This window comes from Idiotropiscis lumnitzeri, chromosome 19, assembly GCF_059441095.1.
Source record: "Idiotropiscis lumnitzeri isolate Australia: NSW breed Sydney's pygmy pipehorse chromosome 19, RoL_Ilum_1.0, whole genome shotgun sequence".
Classification (NCBI taxonomy): Eukaryota; Metazoa; Chordata; class Actinopteri; order Syngnathiformes; family Syngnathidae; genus Idiotropiscis; species Idiotropiscis lumnitzeri.
In genome coordinates this window covers 10,411,731-10,426,182 of record NC_142409.1, presented here as the reverse complement: position 1 = coordinate 10,426,182, position 14,452 = coordinate 10,411,731, and the positions used below count along the sequence as shown (strand labels likewise).

Below are 14,452 nucleotides of genomic sequence, written 5' to 3'. Positions count from 1 at the left end.
ACATGCCAGCCGAACGCGCAGTGCGTGCCGACTCCTGCTCCTTTTTCTCGTGAAAATGGATCTTTCAAAAAGAAAACTGGAAACGAGGAGTTAAAGTGGCCTGAGGTTGGGGATGCCTGTGTCATGGGCTCCGAGTGCAAGGAGAGTGGAGATGTCGACGCATCTCAACAGGACGCCGCCAGCGTAAGAAAATGTTTCGATCAAATTTTTTTGCATTTGTGAAAATGTTTACTAGAATAACTGAAAATGACTCGGTGTGAATCGGAGGCACTTTAAATGATGACAGTTATGCGTTTACGCACATTTAACATCAGTTTGAATGTGATCACATGATCCCAGTTGTGCACACTTGTGTTGCGACATTGTTTGCTATTTTTACTTTCCTTCTCTCGTATTTCGCAATTAGGCGAAGACTTTTTCCACGTCTTGTTTCGATATCACCCAGTTTCGTCGTCTGGTGTAATCGGGCAAGTAAAGATTACCCTATGGCGTTCCACAGGGGTCAATCCTGGACCCCATAGTAAAGAGATTATGTTGACTTATTCTCTTCTTTATGTTCTCTCCTACCTCTTGAATGTGACCCCCCCCCCCTTCTCACCTTTCAGGAGTCAACCCTTCTGCATACGTGATGACATCAAATAAATTATGCATGTGCAGCGGAGTGTAATTCAATTCACCAAAGTAGTGTTGAAGCAGCATTATAGAATTACATTCGCGTCTCGTCACTTTCTATTATATTATAATTTGTTTACGGTTCTCTGAACTTGCTTGTGCTTGACATTTCGTCGCTGCTTGTTCTACGTCATTAATCACATCCTTGTTACGGGTGGGCTGTCCCAGAGGGTAACTAATTGCCTATATGTGTTTGTGTAGGTTGCCGACGTATCGGTGGAGGTGTCCACGGTGGACCACGCGCTGCAAAAGCTGTGCAGGATGTACAGAAAGACGAGGCGGAAGCCCAAAGGTCTGTCCAGGCTGTGGGCTTACCTGCTGAGCATTCAACACCTGGCGGTCATCATCACGGCTGTGGTCTTTGTGCTGGTCGTGGTGCTGTGGTCACTACTCTGGGTTTTCATATGTAAGTCATTTTTGTTTTTACATGTATATTAAAAAAAGCAAAGAATTCTTAAAAAATACTAAATCACCATATACAGTATGTAATAAGGATGTAATTACAATATTCCCAAAAAGTCATTAATGGAGTATTGATACTAATGAAAATTATCAATAAGGCAACAGTATTCAATACATTTTCTGACAGTTTGCGCTCATTTTTATTTTATTGTTTTTTTTTTTAATAATGGACTAACATTTCTTGTGTGGCATGATCAATTGATCCCAGTTCGACGCGAGAGCAACAGTGGCCTGTACTTTGCGGGGATGTTCCGTGTGGCGAATGTGGCTTTCATCCCAGAGTACCGCCAGGCTGGATCCCACGAGTTTGTCTCCATGGCGACCAAAATACAGCATGTGGTATGTGGGGTATTGTACTATGCAAGTGTGCTTGATGCACTGCACTTACAAAGTCTTAAATGTTGTTGCTGCAGGTGACCGGTGTGTATAAGAAGTCCTCAGTGGCTCGCCTGTACAAGCATGTCATCATTTCAGACCTCAGGTGCACATGTATGTCTTTTTGAGGCCCAAGGCCAACCCATTAATGGGGCTCTCCACTTCCAATTAACCTAAATGGCTGACTGACGGTTCACTATCGGCATTTTTGCGTGTCCTCTAACGATTGACATGTCCACTCAATTTCATGCCGACTGGTGATAATTGTGTCAGTGGCGAGTGAAGATTAGCCTGTGTTGTTCCGCAGGGGTCAATCCTTGACCCCATCTTCTTTGTTATTGAACTTATCCCTGATATGGCAATTTTGTCGCTCTGTCCTTCCACTGCCCAAACACTTTAATAAGCCTACGTGCTCAGCTCATTGTGATAATGTCTTTCTTTACTAATCTGTTCTTGTCATTTACCGTGTGTAATACCTCAGTAATAACAATAAGGGAGGCGTGCTGGTGCACTTCTGGATGGTGTTTGAGGTCCCTCGCCTGAAGAGTGCGGCGGTGTGTGAGGAATGCGTGGGCGTCATCCTCAGGGACTCGGTCCACACCAGTCTGAAGAACCGCTCATCGGTGGGCTACCTGCTGGACCTGCCTGTAGACATCGACTCCATCCTCATCAATGGTGGCTCATGTTGATGTGTGCAGTGTGTCCTTTTATTTAAAAAAAAGACTAATTTGATATTTTTTTTGCAGCTGTCCAACGCGCCGATTACACGTCCAATGCAGCAGGTAGGTGGATGTTTTTTCATCCGAAATAAAGGACATTTATCTTATTTATGTTTTAGAATATGCATGCACAAAAATTTCAAATATGAATCTTACAGGATCCCAGTGTATAGACAAACTTTACGCCAGCCTTCCCGGCGCGAGGGTGCCTTTGAATGTCTTTTCGTCATGGGGTGGCGTGCGATGCCACGTAAAGCTCACCGTCGTGCCCGGTTTTCTCATCCGGCTGACCGTCGTCTCCTTCCAAATCGAGCCCAGTGACTGCGTTCTCGACGCCCTGACTGTGTACGACGCTCTTCTGCCCATGAGGGGGCGAGTTCTGCACAGGTGAATATTTTTTCATAGATTTAAATTTGAGGTGATGAAAACGGAGGCGACTATAGCACACAAAGAATAGATTTTGCTGAAAAAAAGTTCAATCGAGAATCTTATGTAGGTATATGCATGTTTCCAGGCTGTGTGCGCCGGTTTCCAACTCCATCTCCTTCGTGTCCACCTCCAACGTCATGCTGCTGTCCTTCTCCATGACCAGCGGGACGAAGAGTTTCCGAGGACACTTTGAGGCCATCACAGAAGAGTGTCTGTCGTCTTTCGTTTTCATTCTTAACACGCATGTCGTGGATACCAAAAGTCTCCACACCCGTGTTTAAATGCCTTTTTTAGTGTTTAGTGTTAGCGTAGTCATCCGGCTGGAATCAAATGTTTGTTCATTTTCTTGATCACAAAAACGTGGCTTTTCAACAGGGGTGTGTAGACTTTTTATATGCACTGTACCTCTCCTCAGTGTGTGTTTCTCGCATCGCGCCACAACCGCACGTGACGGGCCAGATCTTCAGCCCCTTCCACCCCAGCCTTGTGCCCCCCCACTGTTCCTGCACGTGGATCTTTCAGGTGAAGCTCCAGCATGTGTTCATTACACTCCAGTTTGCCGTCATTTAACACACTTTTTTTTTTTTCTTTTCTTTTCTTTTTCTAGACTCCAGTCGCTGCTTTGGGGGTAGCACTGCATTTTAAAAACTATGTGCTGAAACCAAAAGACATGAAGAGCTGTGAGCATGGATGGTGGAGAGTCAACGAAGTGATGTATGGGACATAATAACAGAATAAGAGAAACTTCTCACATGTATTTTTTTTTTTTTTTTTTGTGGCTGCAACTGTTTAATACAAAGAATATATGCTGCCAGTCATGCCAACAGCAGTTTGTTTGCCAAATTGTGGGCCTGCATGTTGCTTGACAATTATTTCCCACTTGCCAAATAGTGAGACCATGTGTAGTTCAAATAGTTATTTTGCACTCCGATGTTTTTATTCATCACAAAAAGAAGAATGAGAGTTACCTTCTGTTTGCCAAATATTGATCCCCGTTTTTAGCACTTTGTAATTTGTGTAATATCTTCTCTTAGTCAATACATGACGACGACAGAAGTGATGGCCGAATTGTGAGCCCATATGTTTCTGAACTCGTAGTTTTCCACTTGCCAAATAATGAGCCCGAATTAACGTTGCCAATGAAAGCCGTAGAATGACATTGTCGTTAACAGTTTCTGCGGTATTTACGTGGGACACGAGAGCATATTTCGCATCGCGGAACGCACCGCCGAGGTGGAGTTTCGTTGCACCTCGCGAAGCGCCGCGCAACCTTTCCAGGCGTCGTACAGCAGCTACAACATCAGCCAACGTGAGGGTTTGTTGTTTTCGGTGAAGAGGAATTCCTCGATTAGTGCACGGGTGCCTAATGTTGTGACCGGCCGCTCTCGTTCTGTCCGCAGCCTGTCCGCAAAGTCACTTCCTTTGCTCCACGGGACTCTGCGTGGCGAAAAGTCGGCAGTGCGACGGGCTCGACGACTGCCAGGACGAGAGCGACGAAGTCTTCTGCTGTGAGTCGATTTTTTTTTTTCAGAATTTAATATTTTTTTATTATTTCCCAAAAAGTTGTTGAAACAATTCGCTTAAGTTTACAAAAAGACAGTTAGTCCATATTTTTGCTCGTCTTTTCGTTGCAGCGACGCCCACGAAAAACTGTGGCGGCAGCAGCCCTCTGCATCCTCTGTTTGTCTGCAACGGTGAGACGGACTGCGCCAACGGATTGGATGAAACCAACTGCACGCAGGGTGACACGTCTTTTTGAAAAGATCCATCCTATCTGGATGCCTCTGGCGCTGAAGTCTTTTCCCGTGCGGCAGAAACAAGCTGCTCAGCCGTCAGCTATCAATGTAACAGCGGATCATGCATTCGGAAAAAGAACGCCAGGTGTGACGACGTCGCTGACTGTCAGGACGGTAGCGACGAACGCAACTGTGGTGAGGAAACTAAATTATAAATGTCTTGTTTTTTATTTTATTTATTTATTTTTTTTTTTTTTAAGGGACATTTTCTAGGTAATAATATTTTAGAAGTGGCACGTCCCCCGTGACAGTAGGTGAGACTTTGTGTTTTCAGTCACTAATATGTCACGATGATGTCTTATGCAGCTTGTGGGCGTCCTGCGCACCCCGGGACCCATCGCGTCGTGGGCGGGGCCGACTCTGAGGAGGGCGAGTGGCCCTGGCAGGTCAGCCTCCATTTCTCAGGTCACCTGATCTGCGGCGCCTCCGTGCTCTCGTCCGATTGGCTCGTTTCGGCAGCGCACTGCTTCAGCAAACACAGGTTGCTTCTCCGTCTCTTTCTTTCTCTCCTTGCCAATCCTCAAATTGACATCCGAAGCCCCGCAGGCTGTCGGACCCCCGGCGCTGGCGGGCCCACTTGGGCATGCTGACGCAGGGTTCTGCCGGGCATGTGTCGGAGCTCCAGCGCATCGTGGTGCACGAGTATTATGACGCACGCACGCTGGACTACGATGTGGCACTGCTGCGGCTTCAGAAGGCGTGGCCGGCCTCGCTGGGCCCGCTGGTGCAGCCCGTGTGCCTGCCGACGGCTTCGCACGCCGTCACCGCCCGACACCGCTGCTGGGTGACGGGCTGGGGACATCGCTCGGAGGAGGGTGAGGAACGCCCGTTAGGAAATATGTAGACCATTATGGCCTTTGTTGTGATGTCACTTCCTCCTCGCAGACAAGTCGCTGCCGTCTGTGCTGCAGAAAGCTCAGGTGTCAGTCATGAGCCAGACCGAGTGCAAGAAGATTTACGGCCCGGTGTCGCCCCGCATGCTGTGCGCGGGGGTCCCGTCGGGGGAGCGGGACGCCTGCAGGGTGAGCCCCGACTCCACGCCTTCTTCCGAAAGGAGCCTTTTTTTAATGTATCCAACCTGGTTTCTGTACTCCGCTGTGATTGGTCAGGGGGATTCAGGCGGGCCGCTATCTTGCCAGGCATCGGGTGGGGGCCGCTGGTTCCTGATCGGTATCGTCAGCTGGGGGGCGGGCTGCGGCAGGCCAGACCTGCCCGGGGTCTACGCCAAGGTCAGCAAGTTCACCTCGTGGATCTACGACCAAATCAGTTGACAGCCAGATTCATAAAAAAAGAGAAAAATCCAAACACATTTAAAATGGACTTTGGGTAAGGTGTTGCTTCTTAATCCAGCCCACTAAACATTTAGATCATCAAAAAAGTAGTTGTTTTTTTTTCCCGCATTAATTTAGACATATTTTCTAATTAATTATAATGTCCTGTTTTTATTCTTTTTTTTAAATTCATTTATCCCATTAAAAAATGGCCTGTCAATCATTGTAATTTATATAATGTCAATGAATAATTAATTGAATTATTGTATAAGTATAAACCATATGTCAAATATTTTTTAAAACAGTTGGTTTAAAAATTTTAAATATGTATTTTATTTATTTATTTTGCCAATGTTGGTTTGTAATTTCTAATCCCAGATTTTTTCTTTTTTATCCCAGCGGTTTTTAAAGGTATAGCAATATCAATTTGAAACATTTTGTTGCATTCGTTGTCAGTTGTTTTATTAAATTGGTAATGTGCAGTCGTTTTTACTAATTGACTCATAGTACATATTAAAATTATCCATTTTTTTTCACTTTGATTTTATTTACATTTTTATACGTCATCTAAAACCAACCTGGCCCATGTGCTTGTTTCAAAAATCCACGGTTTGCCCACACCAATTTGATGAGCTTGAAAATACCGTTATTGTTCGTGGATCGTTTACACGATAACCGTCGATTGAATGCACCTTGCAGCATCTCGAGTCATTTGATGCCAGATTAGTGATTGAGGGGTCTCGCCAAATAGTCGCCCCCTCCCGCGCAGCGTTCAACCTGCCGCAATTCCGACAAGGGGGAAGTTTGCACACAATATCAGTCAACGGGGTTGGTGCATAGTGGCCCCATTGTCCCCCACCCCGGCTTTTGCAATGCATTGTGGGATTCGGGCTCACACCTAAATAGCGGAGCAGGTGAATGAAAAAGGGGGTCAGATTTCGGTCCGGGGGCGTCGTCTCGCTCTCTCAATCGTCTCACCGGAACGAACCGTGACTCCGCGATGAGGAGGGAAAGCTGCCAGGTGTACTGCGTCTTCGGGCACGGACGCTCCAGCTCCTCCGGGGTGCCGGTAAGACCCCCCCCCCCCTGCCCCTTTGCTCATAATGAAGCCCACCTTAACATGAATGTCCCTCAGAAGGAAGCAGGGGACTTGAAGGAGCCCGCCCAGCTTCCGAGCTCGCCGACGACGAGTGAAGAGGAGAAAGTTTCGCCTCCCGAATGTGGTTGCCGGAGAAGATGGGCGTTAGGACTCCTGCCCGTTTTGTTATGCGTCGCTGCCATCGTGTTCGCCGCCCACTACTTGACTTGTGAGTAACGCTTTCCTTACTCAAGAATTCTTCATGAAACCGACTTTCATCGGATGATGTGGTGGAATGAACCAAACGTTCAGAACCAATTTAATCAAACTGTTTTTATTTTCACATTAACATGATTTTTGCCCATGTTTCTCTCTGTTTTAAAATGAAACAAATAGGAAAGTATTGAAAACCAGCCAAATGTTCTGCCTCAAATTAATATAATTGTTCTCATTAAGAGACTAATACAACATAATTTCAGTCGCTATATTTTTTTTTAATTAATTGGCCGATTAATCGGTTCTCAGAGTTGTCTAACACATTTGAATCAAGATTCCTCCAATTTTTTTTTTGTTTCGATATTCTTTGGCAAAGAAGCACACCAGAAGAAGTAGCACAATCTCAGTGGCAAAGGATTGCTGTAAATATTTATTGATTTATTTTTAACTTTCTGCCACTTCCCCCCTCAGCATCCTCGCCCTCCTCCGTGTTCTTCTTGGGCTGCAGCGTGGAGTTTTCCAACTTGAGCTTCTCGGCGGAGCTCGCCGACTGCTCCTCGCCTCAGTTTCTCCTGCAGGCGCGGTCTTTAAAGCCTTACGTGAGTAACACTTTGCCCCCCCAGCTTGCCTGCGTATTCCCTTCTCCTTGTCTTGCTTCTTCCTCTTTTGCATCTCGTTGCTGTTAAATGTAAAGCTGAAACAGGAGCTTGTCAGTCGGTGTGTGCGTGTGCGTGTGTGTCTGTCCAAGGGGGGTCCGAAGGGTCCTCCGGGATCAGGCTCTTTTCAGTGTTGAGGACAAGCCTGCCATAGTGAGAGGACGAGCAAAAGCTTTCAATACAAACATTGTCTGTGTGCGACACACACACAGTGGAGGAAGGTGGTTCTCACCGTAATATTAGGAACAGCTCTCACCTGCTTTTTCTTTATTGCCTTATAGATTAGCCTCCATTTAGGTGAATGTGGTGTAAAAAAAAAAATACAGTAGCTGTCTCCCTTTTCCCCTCCAAATAAAGAAATATAACATATTGATGAAGCTGAACGTTCCTCTACAAATGAAGATCTTCCTCAAACCGAAATGTCCGATTATATATAATATTATACGACATATTTTTTTTAGTTCTCTGAACTCTACAAGTCCTCCCCGTGGAGCTCTTACTACCTGCGCTCAGGGATTGCTGCCTTCAGGTACGCCGCCGTAAAAGTATTGGGACACCTGAGCGTCGTGACGTCAATGAAGTGTGTGTGCGTGCGTGTGTGTGTGTGGCAGTGAAGGCACAGAAGGCCTCAACGTGTTCTACTGGAGTCAATTCTCCGCCCCGGACCACGTCGCCATGGCGATGCGGCGCTCCAGCCCGGAGAGGCTGCAGCGCAGGCTGCCGGGCAGCAACAAGGTTGTGTGGGACGGTCGACGCGAGCAGCGTTACTACTTGGAGCAAGACGCCGTCACGCTACACCTGCTGGGTAACGTAGCTTTAAATCGTCAGCGTTTGAAATTCGTGGGCGTCAAAGTGCAGCAGTCACAAGGTCTAAATCGTTTAGCAAGTTGTTAATATCTGGTTATATTTGAACTCGCAAATCCATCTTGAATCCGCTATTGTGTGCTGCACTTGCATAGGTTTGGATCCTGATGAATGGGAAGAAAAATCCGACAAGCTCAAGAATCCAAACGGCCTCCAGAGTGGGAAGTGGCAGTTCGGCTTCCAAGGTCAGACTTCCACTTAAAAAGTCAAAATGACTGAAAGCTCATATTTGCGCCTGTCTTCTTGTCTTAAGCGGTCTCCTTTGACCTGTACGCTAAACACGGCGTGAACCGCACCCTGGTTCTGTTGAGTCCCAAGAAACTGTACTACCAGTGGCGCCTGCGCGTACCCTCGGGTCACGCGGTCCGCCTGGTGGTCCTCACGCTGCACGGCGCCGCCGCCGCCGCGCCAAGCTGCGGCGCTCACAAGATGTCCGCCTACGACTTCCTGCTTCCTTTGCAGAATAAAATCATCACCAGGTATGCTTTTTTCTTTTTTTTGCATTTCTTTCCACCATTTTGTTTTTGCGGTCGCAGGTGGTGCGGGCTGCCCGTGACGCCGGGTTCCTCGCCCGCCATGCGGCTGACGTCTTCGGGGAACGTCATGCTGCTCACCTTCTCCTTCAGCCGGCAGAGGGAGGGCGCCGTCTTCAAAGCGTACTTCCAGGCTGTCCCCAAGGCAGGTTCGTATCGTTGGGATTGGCCATTGGACTTCATATTAATTGTATTGTGGCCGATATGAACACTTTATGATCGCATTGTACTTGGTTACTTTCAAAATTGGTTGAAAAGGATATTGTCTTGGGGTACCTAATCTAGTGGCCTGATTTTGTTCTCTTTAGCTTGTGGAGGCTCACTGTCCTCTTGGAATGGCTCCATTTCCTCACCTTACCATCCCGACCACTACCCTCCTAATATTGACTGCAGGTGGACACTGAGGGTGAGTCGCTCTTTCTGTCTGTGGGGGAGGAAATCTTTATTTTTTTTTTTTTTGGGACACACAATTGAATGACTGTTTTATGGTTTTCTGTCCTTGAACCGACTCGCATTCAGGCCCCGTTGCCAGGGTACCTGATCTCCGTGACGATGGTGACGCTTGACATCCAGCAGTCGTCGGACGGCTGCGACAAGGACTGGCTCGACATCGGCGGCGTCAAGTGAGTCGCCACGGGAACGTGGGAGAGAATTGGTTGGAATGATTTTCTTTATTAGTGTAACCGTTGGATCACTCGAGCCAAAATCGGTTTTGATCAAATTTTAATGTTATCAATACATGGAAAAATTGTATTAAAATTTTGGGAGAACAATAAGTAAACCAAAGAAATCTTAATAATTATTGAAATATTTATTCATTCGTTAAAATGTTGACATAAAATGCAACCTCAATGTTAACATTGAAAAAATCTATTCATTCATTTGTTGGTCATTTTTAATATGTTTATTATAGTAACTAGATGAGGAAATAAATAAAAATCGGAAATCAAAGTATTCATTTTGAATACAAATAAACCTGCAACATTAAATAACAAAAATAACAAATTATTAAAATTTGAAATTATTTTCATTATTTGCTTTTCAGATTTAATGTAATTAATTTAATGTAATACATTAATAACAAAATGATCAAAACACATTTCTAAAAACATAAAAACTCAATTGATGAACTCACTTCTCAGACTGGCACTTTTTCCCCACGACTTTGATCAGGTGGGATCAATTGAAACGATCGCGTGACTCCTATTTCCTCTCTTATCGGTCTAGATTGTGCAACCAAGTATCGGACAGCGGCAGAAAGCGAGTCTACTCTTCTCCACTCTCCATCCACTTCCACTCGGACGAAGCCCTGACACACCGGGGCTTCTCTTTGCGCTACCGGGCCTTCTCGCCGGGCTGTAAGTAGCCATCTTGCCGCCCCGCGTTTCGTTTAAAGGCACAGCTCCTAATTCATGTCCTCTGTATGCTTAGCCTGCCCGCCACGTCAGTTCAGCTGCGGCGACGGCCACTGCGTGCCTTTGAGGCGAGTGTGCGACGGCGTCAGGAACTGCGAGGACGGACGCGACGAGGCCAGATGCTGTAAGTGTCCACCTGTGATCGTCCGCTATCAAAGCTGCATTGTCGCCTCAGCGTTGTTGTTTGCGCCCAGCGTCGTGCAGGCCCGGCGAAGTGTTGTGCGCTAACGGACAGTGTAAAGCGCAAAGCGGCCAGTGTGGCGTCTGCGCTGACAGCGGCGAAGACGGCGGCTGCAGTGAGTCAACATGAACACACACACACATGCAGACTGAACTTTTTAATCATTTCCCCGTGTTGGCAGGACGTAAGTGTTACCACACGTGTGCCAACAAAGTGTGCCTGGCTAAGTCTTCGGTGTGCGACGGCGTTGTGGACTGTCAAGACCGCAGCGATGAAATGAACTGCACCAGAGCGTGTAAGCATTCATATTCATAAAAGATCATTTATTCATGCTGTAACAAATATTGCGGGGTGTCTTTGTTCCCCCCGCAGACGTCAAAGGTTGCTCGGCATCCTCTTATAAATGCGCCAACGGAAAATGTGTGACAAAGCTCAACCCCGAGTGTGACGGACTCAAAGACTGCCAGGACGGGTCTGATGAGCTGCGATGTGGTTAGTGACACCTTAGGTATTCAATCTTGACATGCATGTTTTTTTGTTTGTTTGTTTTTTCTGGGCAAAATTTTGTTTTGGCAGCGTTGTTGGGAACGTGGCTAGAATGAGCTTGCAGTAAGTAAATCCTTAAATTTATAGTTAATTATTTTTTATATATAAATATATATATTTTTTTCATTTTATCTTTGATTTAATCATTTTTTATTTTATATTTTCCATTGTTTTATTTTACTTATGTTATGTTTGTTTGTTTTGTCTTCATTATTTAATTTACATTTAATTTCTGTTTTGTTTTTGCATTTTATTTTCATTCTGTTAATTTTTTTTGTATTTTCACTTTCTTTTAATTAAATCTATTTCATTTTCATTTTTTTTTTTTTCATCATTATTTGTATCAAATATTTTTCGAAACTACAACACGTTTTTTTTCAAACATTATTTACATTTGCCCAAAAAATGTTTATTACTTTTTGGGAATTTTCATTTCACATCCAATTCCCCCAAAATAAAAATCAAATATAAAAATGGCCGTTTGGGGGCGCTGCAGCACACATTGAGTCTTGGCTTCAACCGATGTTTTTTTTTTTTTTAAATATAATTTTATTGAATCCAAATCAGCAATCCCTTTTGTGAAATGATCATGCATGACTAAATCTCCTAGGTTGTGGCACCCGGCCCCGAAAGAGGCCCAAGATCGTAGGGGGCACCGACGCATTTCCGGGCTCGTGGCCGTGGCAGGTGAGCCTCCAGATGGAACGTTATGGCCACGTCTGCGGCGCCACATTGCTCGCCGCACGCTGGCTCGTCTCGGCGGCGCACTGCTTCCAGGACTCGGATGCCATCAAGTAAGTATGAATACTTTCTTACTAATTGTTCCACATCTCAGCACCTCATTTTGTCTGCAGGTATTCGGATCCGCGCGCATGGCGGGCCTACATGGGGATGCGTTTGATGGCGGCGGGGAAGAGCGCCGTGTCCGCCGCCAGTCGGCCGGTGCGGCGGATCATCCCGCACCCGAAGTACGAGCAGCTGACGTCCGACTACGACATTGCCCTGGTGGAGCTCGGCGCCCCCGTCTTCTTCAACGAGCTGGTGCAGCCCGTGTGTGTGCCGGCACCCTCGCACGCCTTCGCCATTGGGACCAGCTGCTTTGTCACCGGCTGGGGCATACTCACGGAGGACGGTACGACAATGAAACCCCTAAAAACTTGAATCGTTCCTTGTTGGAATGAATAAGAAGCAATTAACCCGTTCCAGCCCCTCGCTGCAAGGAAAAAGCGGTGGAAATTAATTTGAGTGCGTGTTGATGCCAGGCGAGCTGGCGTCGCGCTTGCAGGAGGCCTCTGTGCGGCTCATCAACAGGAACACTTGCAACAAGCTCTACGACGACGCCGTCACTCCCAGGATGCTTTGCGCGGGGAACTTACAGGGCGGGGTCGACGCCTGCCAGGTAGGTGACTTTTATTTGACAATAATGTGCTTTGATTTTGTGATAATGGGTTCATCTCCTGTATTGAGCGCTCTCTGTACTTGTAGGGTGACTCCGGGGGTCCGCTGGTGTGTCAGGAACGCGCCCGCCGCTGGTTCCTGGCGGGCATCGTGAGCTGGGGCGAGGGCTGCGCCAGGCAGAACCGTCCCGGCGTCTACACGCAGGTGGTCAAGTTCACCGACTGGATCCATCAGCAGACTCGAGGTCAGGCCTGATCCGGCGCCAACAAGGACCAAGAAAACACATTTTGGGGGTGTTGCTGAGAAAAATAAAATAAAATTAAATTAAACAAAAGAACAAGTCACTAAAATGTGTTTCTTCTTTGGACTGTGGTGATATAAATAGGATGGTGCATATTCATAAAACAGAAGCTCAGCACTTTATTGTGCTGACAGCACCCCCTAGTGGTCACTTTCTAAAATACTAAAATAAGCAAGACTACTTAGATTTTTGTCTGTTATAATGTTGACCCACAATTGGATTGTTGTATGTTTTTAGGTCAAATGAATACCTTCCAAAAGTTGTATTGGTCCTTTGTACTCGAAAAAACATTTTACTTGTGTGCAGGGCAGTGTGCAGTGTGAATGAAAACAATTTCATTTGCGTTTGAGCGCATTGAAGTAGTGTGACAGTTCCCCTAATGCGTGCCGTAGAGTTTCACTTATTGTGAATGTGAGACAACATTTTTATGAGAGAATTTTACAAACGTGTATCATCGTCTTTCACTTGTACTTGAAAAAGCTTTCTCACTCTTGTGAACTGAAAAAAAGACAAACAAACACGCGTACGTGCAAGTCACCTCGTCAATGACAACGGAGGCAAATGTGCGCATGCAGGTTGTTATTGCGATCCAGTCAGGGTGATTTATTCCCCAGTTCGGAGCACTTGAAGAAAACTGGAAGTCGAGTTGAGGTCTTGGTGGCTGTTACGCGCTTGGCCTGGGTGTGCCGGGTCGCGCGCGCGTCACGGAAGGCCGCCATCCGGTGGCCCCCACTGTGGGAACGCTATAAAAGCCCGACAAGCGCAACGTGTTGCGCAGGAGTGCCCCAAGTCACTTGTCTTCCTTCTGCGTCATCTTCTAAAAGCATCCAAAAGGATTTAAACGTCTTTCCTTATCGGTCGTTGGACGAACACGATGAACTTTCGGCTCACCTTTCTGCTTTGTGGATTGTACGCGCTCTTTGCCAAAGGTGAGTCGGCATCGCGGGATCGTCTTTTTGCAGACTGGGCGACGACTTTTACGCACGAGGAGTTCGTGGGAGTGCGAGTAAAATATCAGCAATCGAATTCGATGAGCACTTTGTGAAGCGGTTCATGTGGCTTCAAATGTGTGTTGATAAGCAATCGTTCCAATCTGATTAAATGATTATTTTCCCATTGTAAATTAAATTGCGAAACAAAACAACGTTGTATACGTAACATATATTCTTGACATACCTAGATATGCATATGATTTTTTTTATTAAGTCCAAATGCTTTTTATCCTTATTTTGTATGTGGTTTTGTGATTGCACAGTTCTTCATTTTGACATCAATCAACTATAAAGTAAATCTTAAAAAAAGATAAAATGAATAAATGTTCTTACAGAAAGAAAATTCCACATTCTTGCGGCTTTTTTTAGTTTTTTTCTTCTCTTAGCGATTAAAAAAATGTAAGATTTAAAACTAGGAATAATTTTTTGGGCTTGTAATTCTTTGATATTAGATACTTTAAATTCCTTTTATAGTGTTGTGATGTTTAAATATATTTAGATTATTGTATTTTTTTGGTTTTATACTATTTTGCATTTTTAGAATTTAT

General features: G+C 45.7%; 3 protein-coding genes across 6 annotated transcripts in view; all 3 read left to right on the top strand.

The window, feature by feature from the left end:
- The first annotated feature begins 1,348 nt into the window (after positions 1–1,348).
- Positions 1,349–5,848, top strand: tmprss7 (transmembrane serine protease 7). Its single transcript, XM_088283434.1, has 16 exons — positions 1,349–1,473; positions 1,548–1,615; positions 1,991–2,184; positions 2,256–2,291; positions 2,387–2,615; positions 2,743–2,867; positions 3,073–3,179; positions 3,265–3,371; positions 3,830–3,966; positions 4,058–4,165; positions 4,292–4,399; positions 4,472–4,588; positions 4,760–4,934; positions 5,000–5,268; positions 5,339–5,475; positions 5,563–5,848. The coding sequence occupies exons 1-16, from the start codon at positions 1,381–1,383 to the stop codon at positions 5,722–5,724; spliced, it is 2,172 nt and encodes a 723-aa protein (XP_088139560.1). The 5' UTR covers positions 1,349–1,380; the 3' UTR covers positions 5,725–5,848.
- A 73-nt stretch (positions 5,849–5,921) lies between these two features.
- LOC148318469 (suppressor of tumorigenicity 14 protein) lies at positions 5,922–12,971 on the top strand. Of its 4 annotated transcripts, XM_088283433.1 has the most exons (19): positions 5,923–6,793; positions 6,860–7,031; positions 7,490–7,617; positions 8,136–8,203; positions 8,286–8,479; positions 8,634–8,723; positions 8,792–9,017; positions 9,075–9,220; positions 9,380–9,477; positions 9,591–9,694; positions 10,299–10,429; positions 10,503–10,610; positions 10,681–10,782; positions 10,849–10,962; positions 11,040–11,159; positions 11,824–12,007; positions 12,068–12,345; positions 12,476–12,612; positions 12,699–12,971. In XM_088283433.1, exons 1-19 carry the CDS (start codon positions 6,725–6,727, stop codon positions 12,864–12,866), a joined length of 2,637 nt encoding a protein of 878 aa, XP_088139559.1. In that variant the 5' UTR covers positions 5,923–6,724; the 3' UTR covers positions 12,867–12,971. The 4 variants fall into 4 exon arrangements, with proteins under 4 accessions (XP_088139558.1, XP_088139557.1, XP_088139556.1 ...); XM_088283432.1 differs by having other exon boundaries at positions 5,922–6,793; positions 8,792–9,220; XM_088283431.1 differs by having other exon boundaries at positions 5,922–7,031.
- A 723-nt stretch (positions 12,972–13,694) lies between these two features.
- The window catches only part of flt1 (fms related receptor tyrosine kinase 1), a 30,289-nt gene continuing 29,531 nt past the window's right edge, over positions 13,695–14,452 (top strand). Inside the window, exon 1 of the mRNA XM_088283101.1 lies at positions 13,695–13,841. Coding sequence (XP_088139227.1) covers positions 13,787–13,841 — 55 coding nt within the window. The 5' untranslated portion in view covers positions 13,695–13,786. The remainder of the gene's footprint in view (positions 13,842–14,452) is intronic.

What these genes read in the sequence shown, in the direction of transcription:
- LOC148318469 (XM_088283430.1), top strand. Translation starts at nt 6,725, where the DNA reads ATGAGGAGGGAAAGCTGCCAGGTGTACTGCGTCTTCGGGCACGGACGC. An exon ending in ACTGCAGGTGGACACTGAGG is followed by an intron (nt 9,478 to 9,590) that starts GTGAGTCGCTCT and finishes ACTCGCATTCAG; the next exon opens with GCCCCGTTGCCAGGGTACCT. An exon ending in CTCGACATCGGCGGCGTCAA is followed by an intron (nt 9,695 to 10,298) that starts GTGAGTCGCCAC and finishes TTATCGGTCTAG; the next exon opens with ATTGTGCAACCAAGTATCGG.
- tmprss7 (XM_088283434.1), top strand. Translation starts at nt 1,381, where the DNA reads ATGTTCCGTGTGGCGAATGTGGCTTTCATCCCAGAGTACCGCCAGGCT. An exon ending in TAGCGACGAACGCAACTGTG is followed by an intron (nt 4,589 to 4,759) that starts GTGAGGAAACTA and finishes TGTCTTATGCAG; the next exon opens with CTTGTGGGCGTCCTGCGCAC. An exon ending in CACTGCTTCAGCAAACACAG is followed by an intron (nt 4,935 to 4,999) that starts GTTGCTTCTCCG and finishes GAAGCCCCGCAG; the next exon opens with GCTGTCGGACCCCCGGCGCT.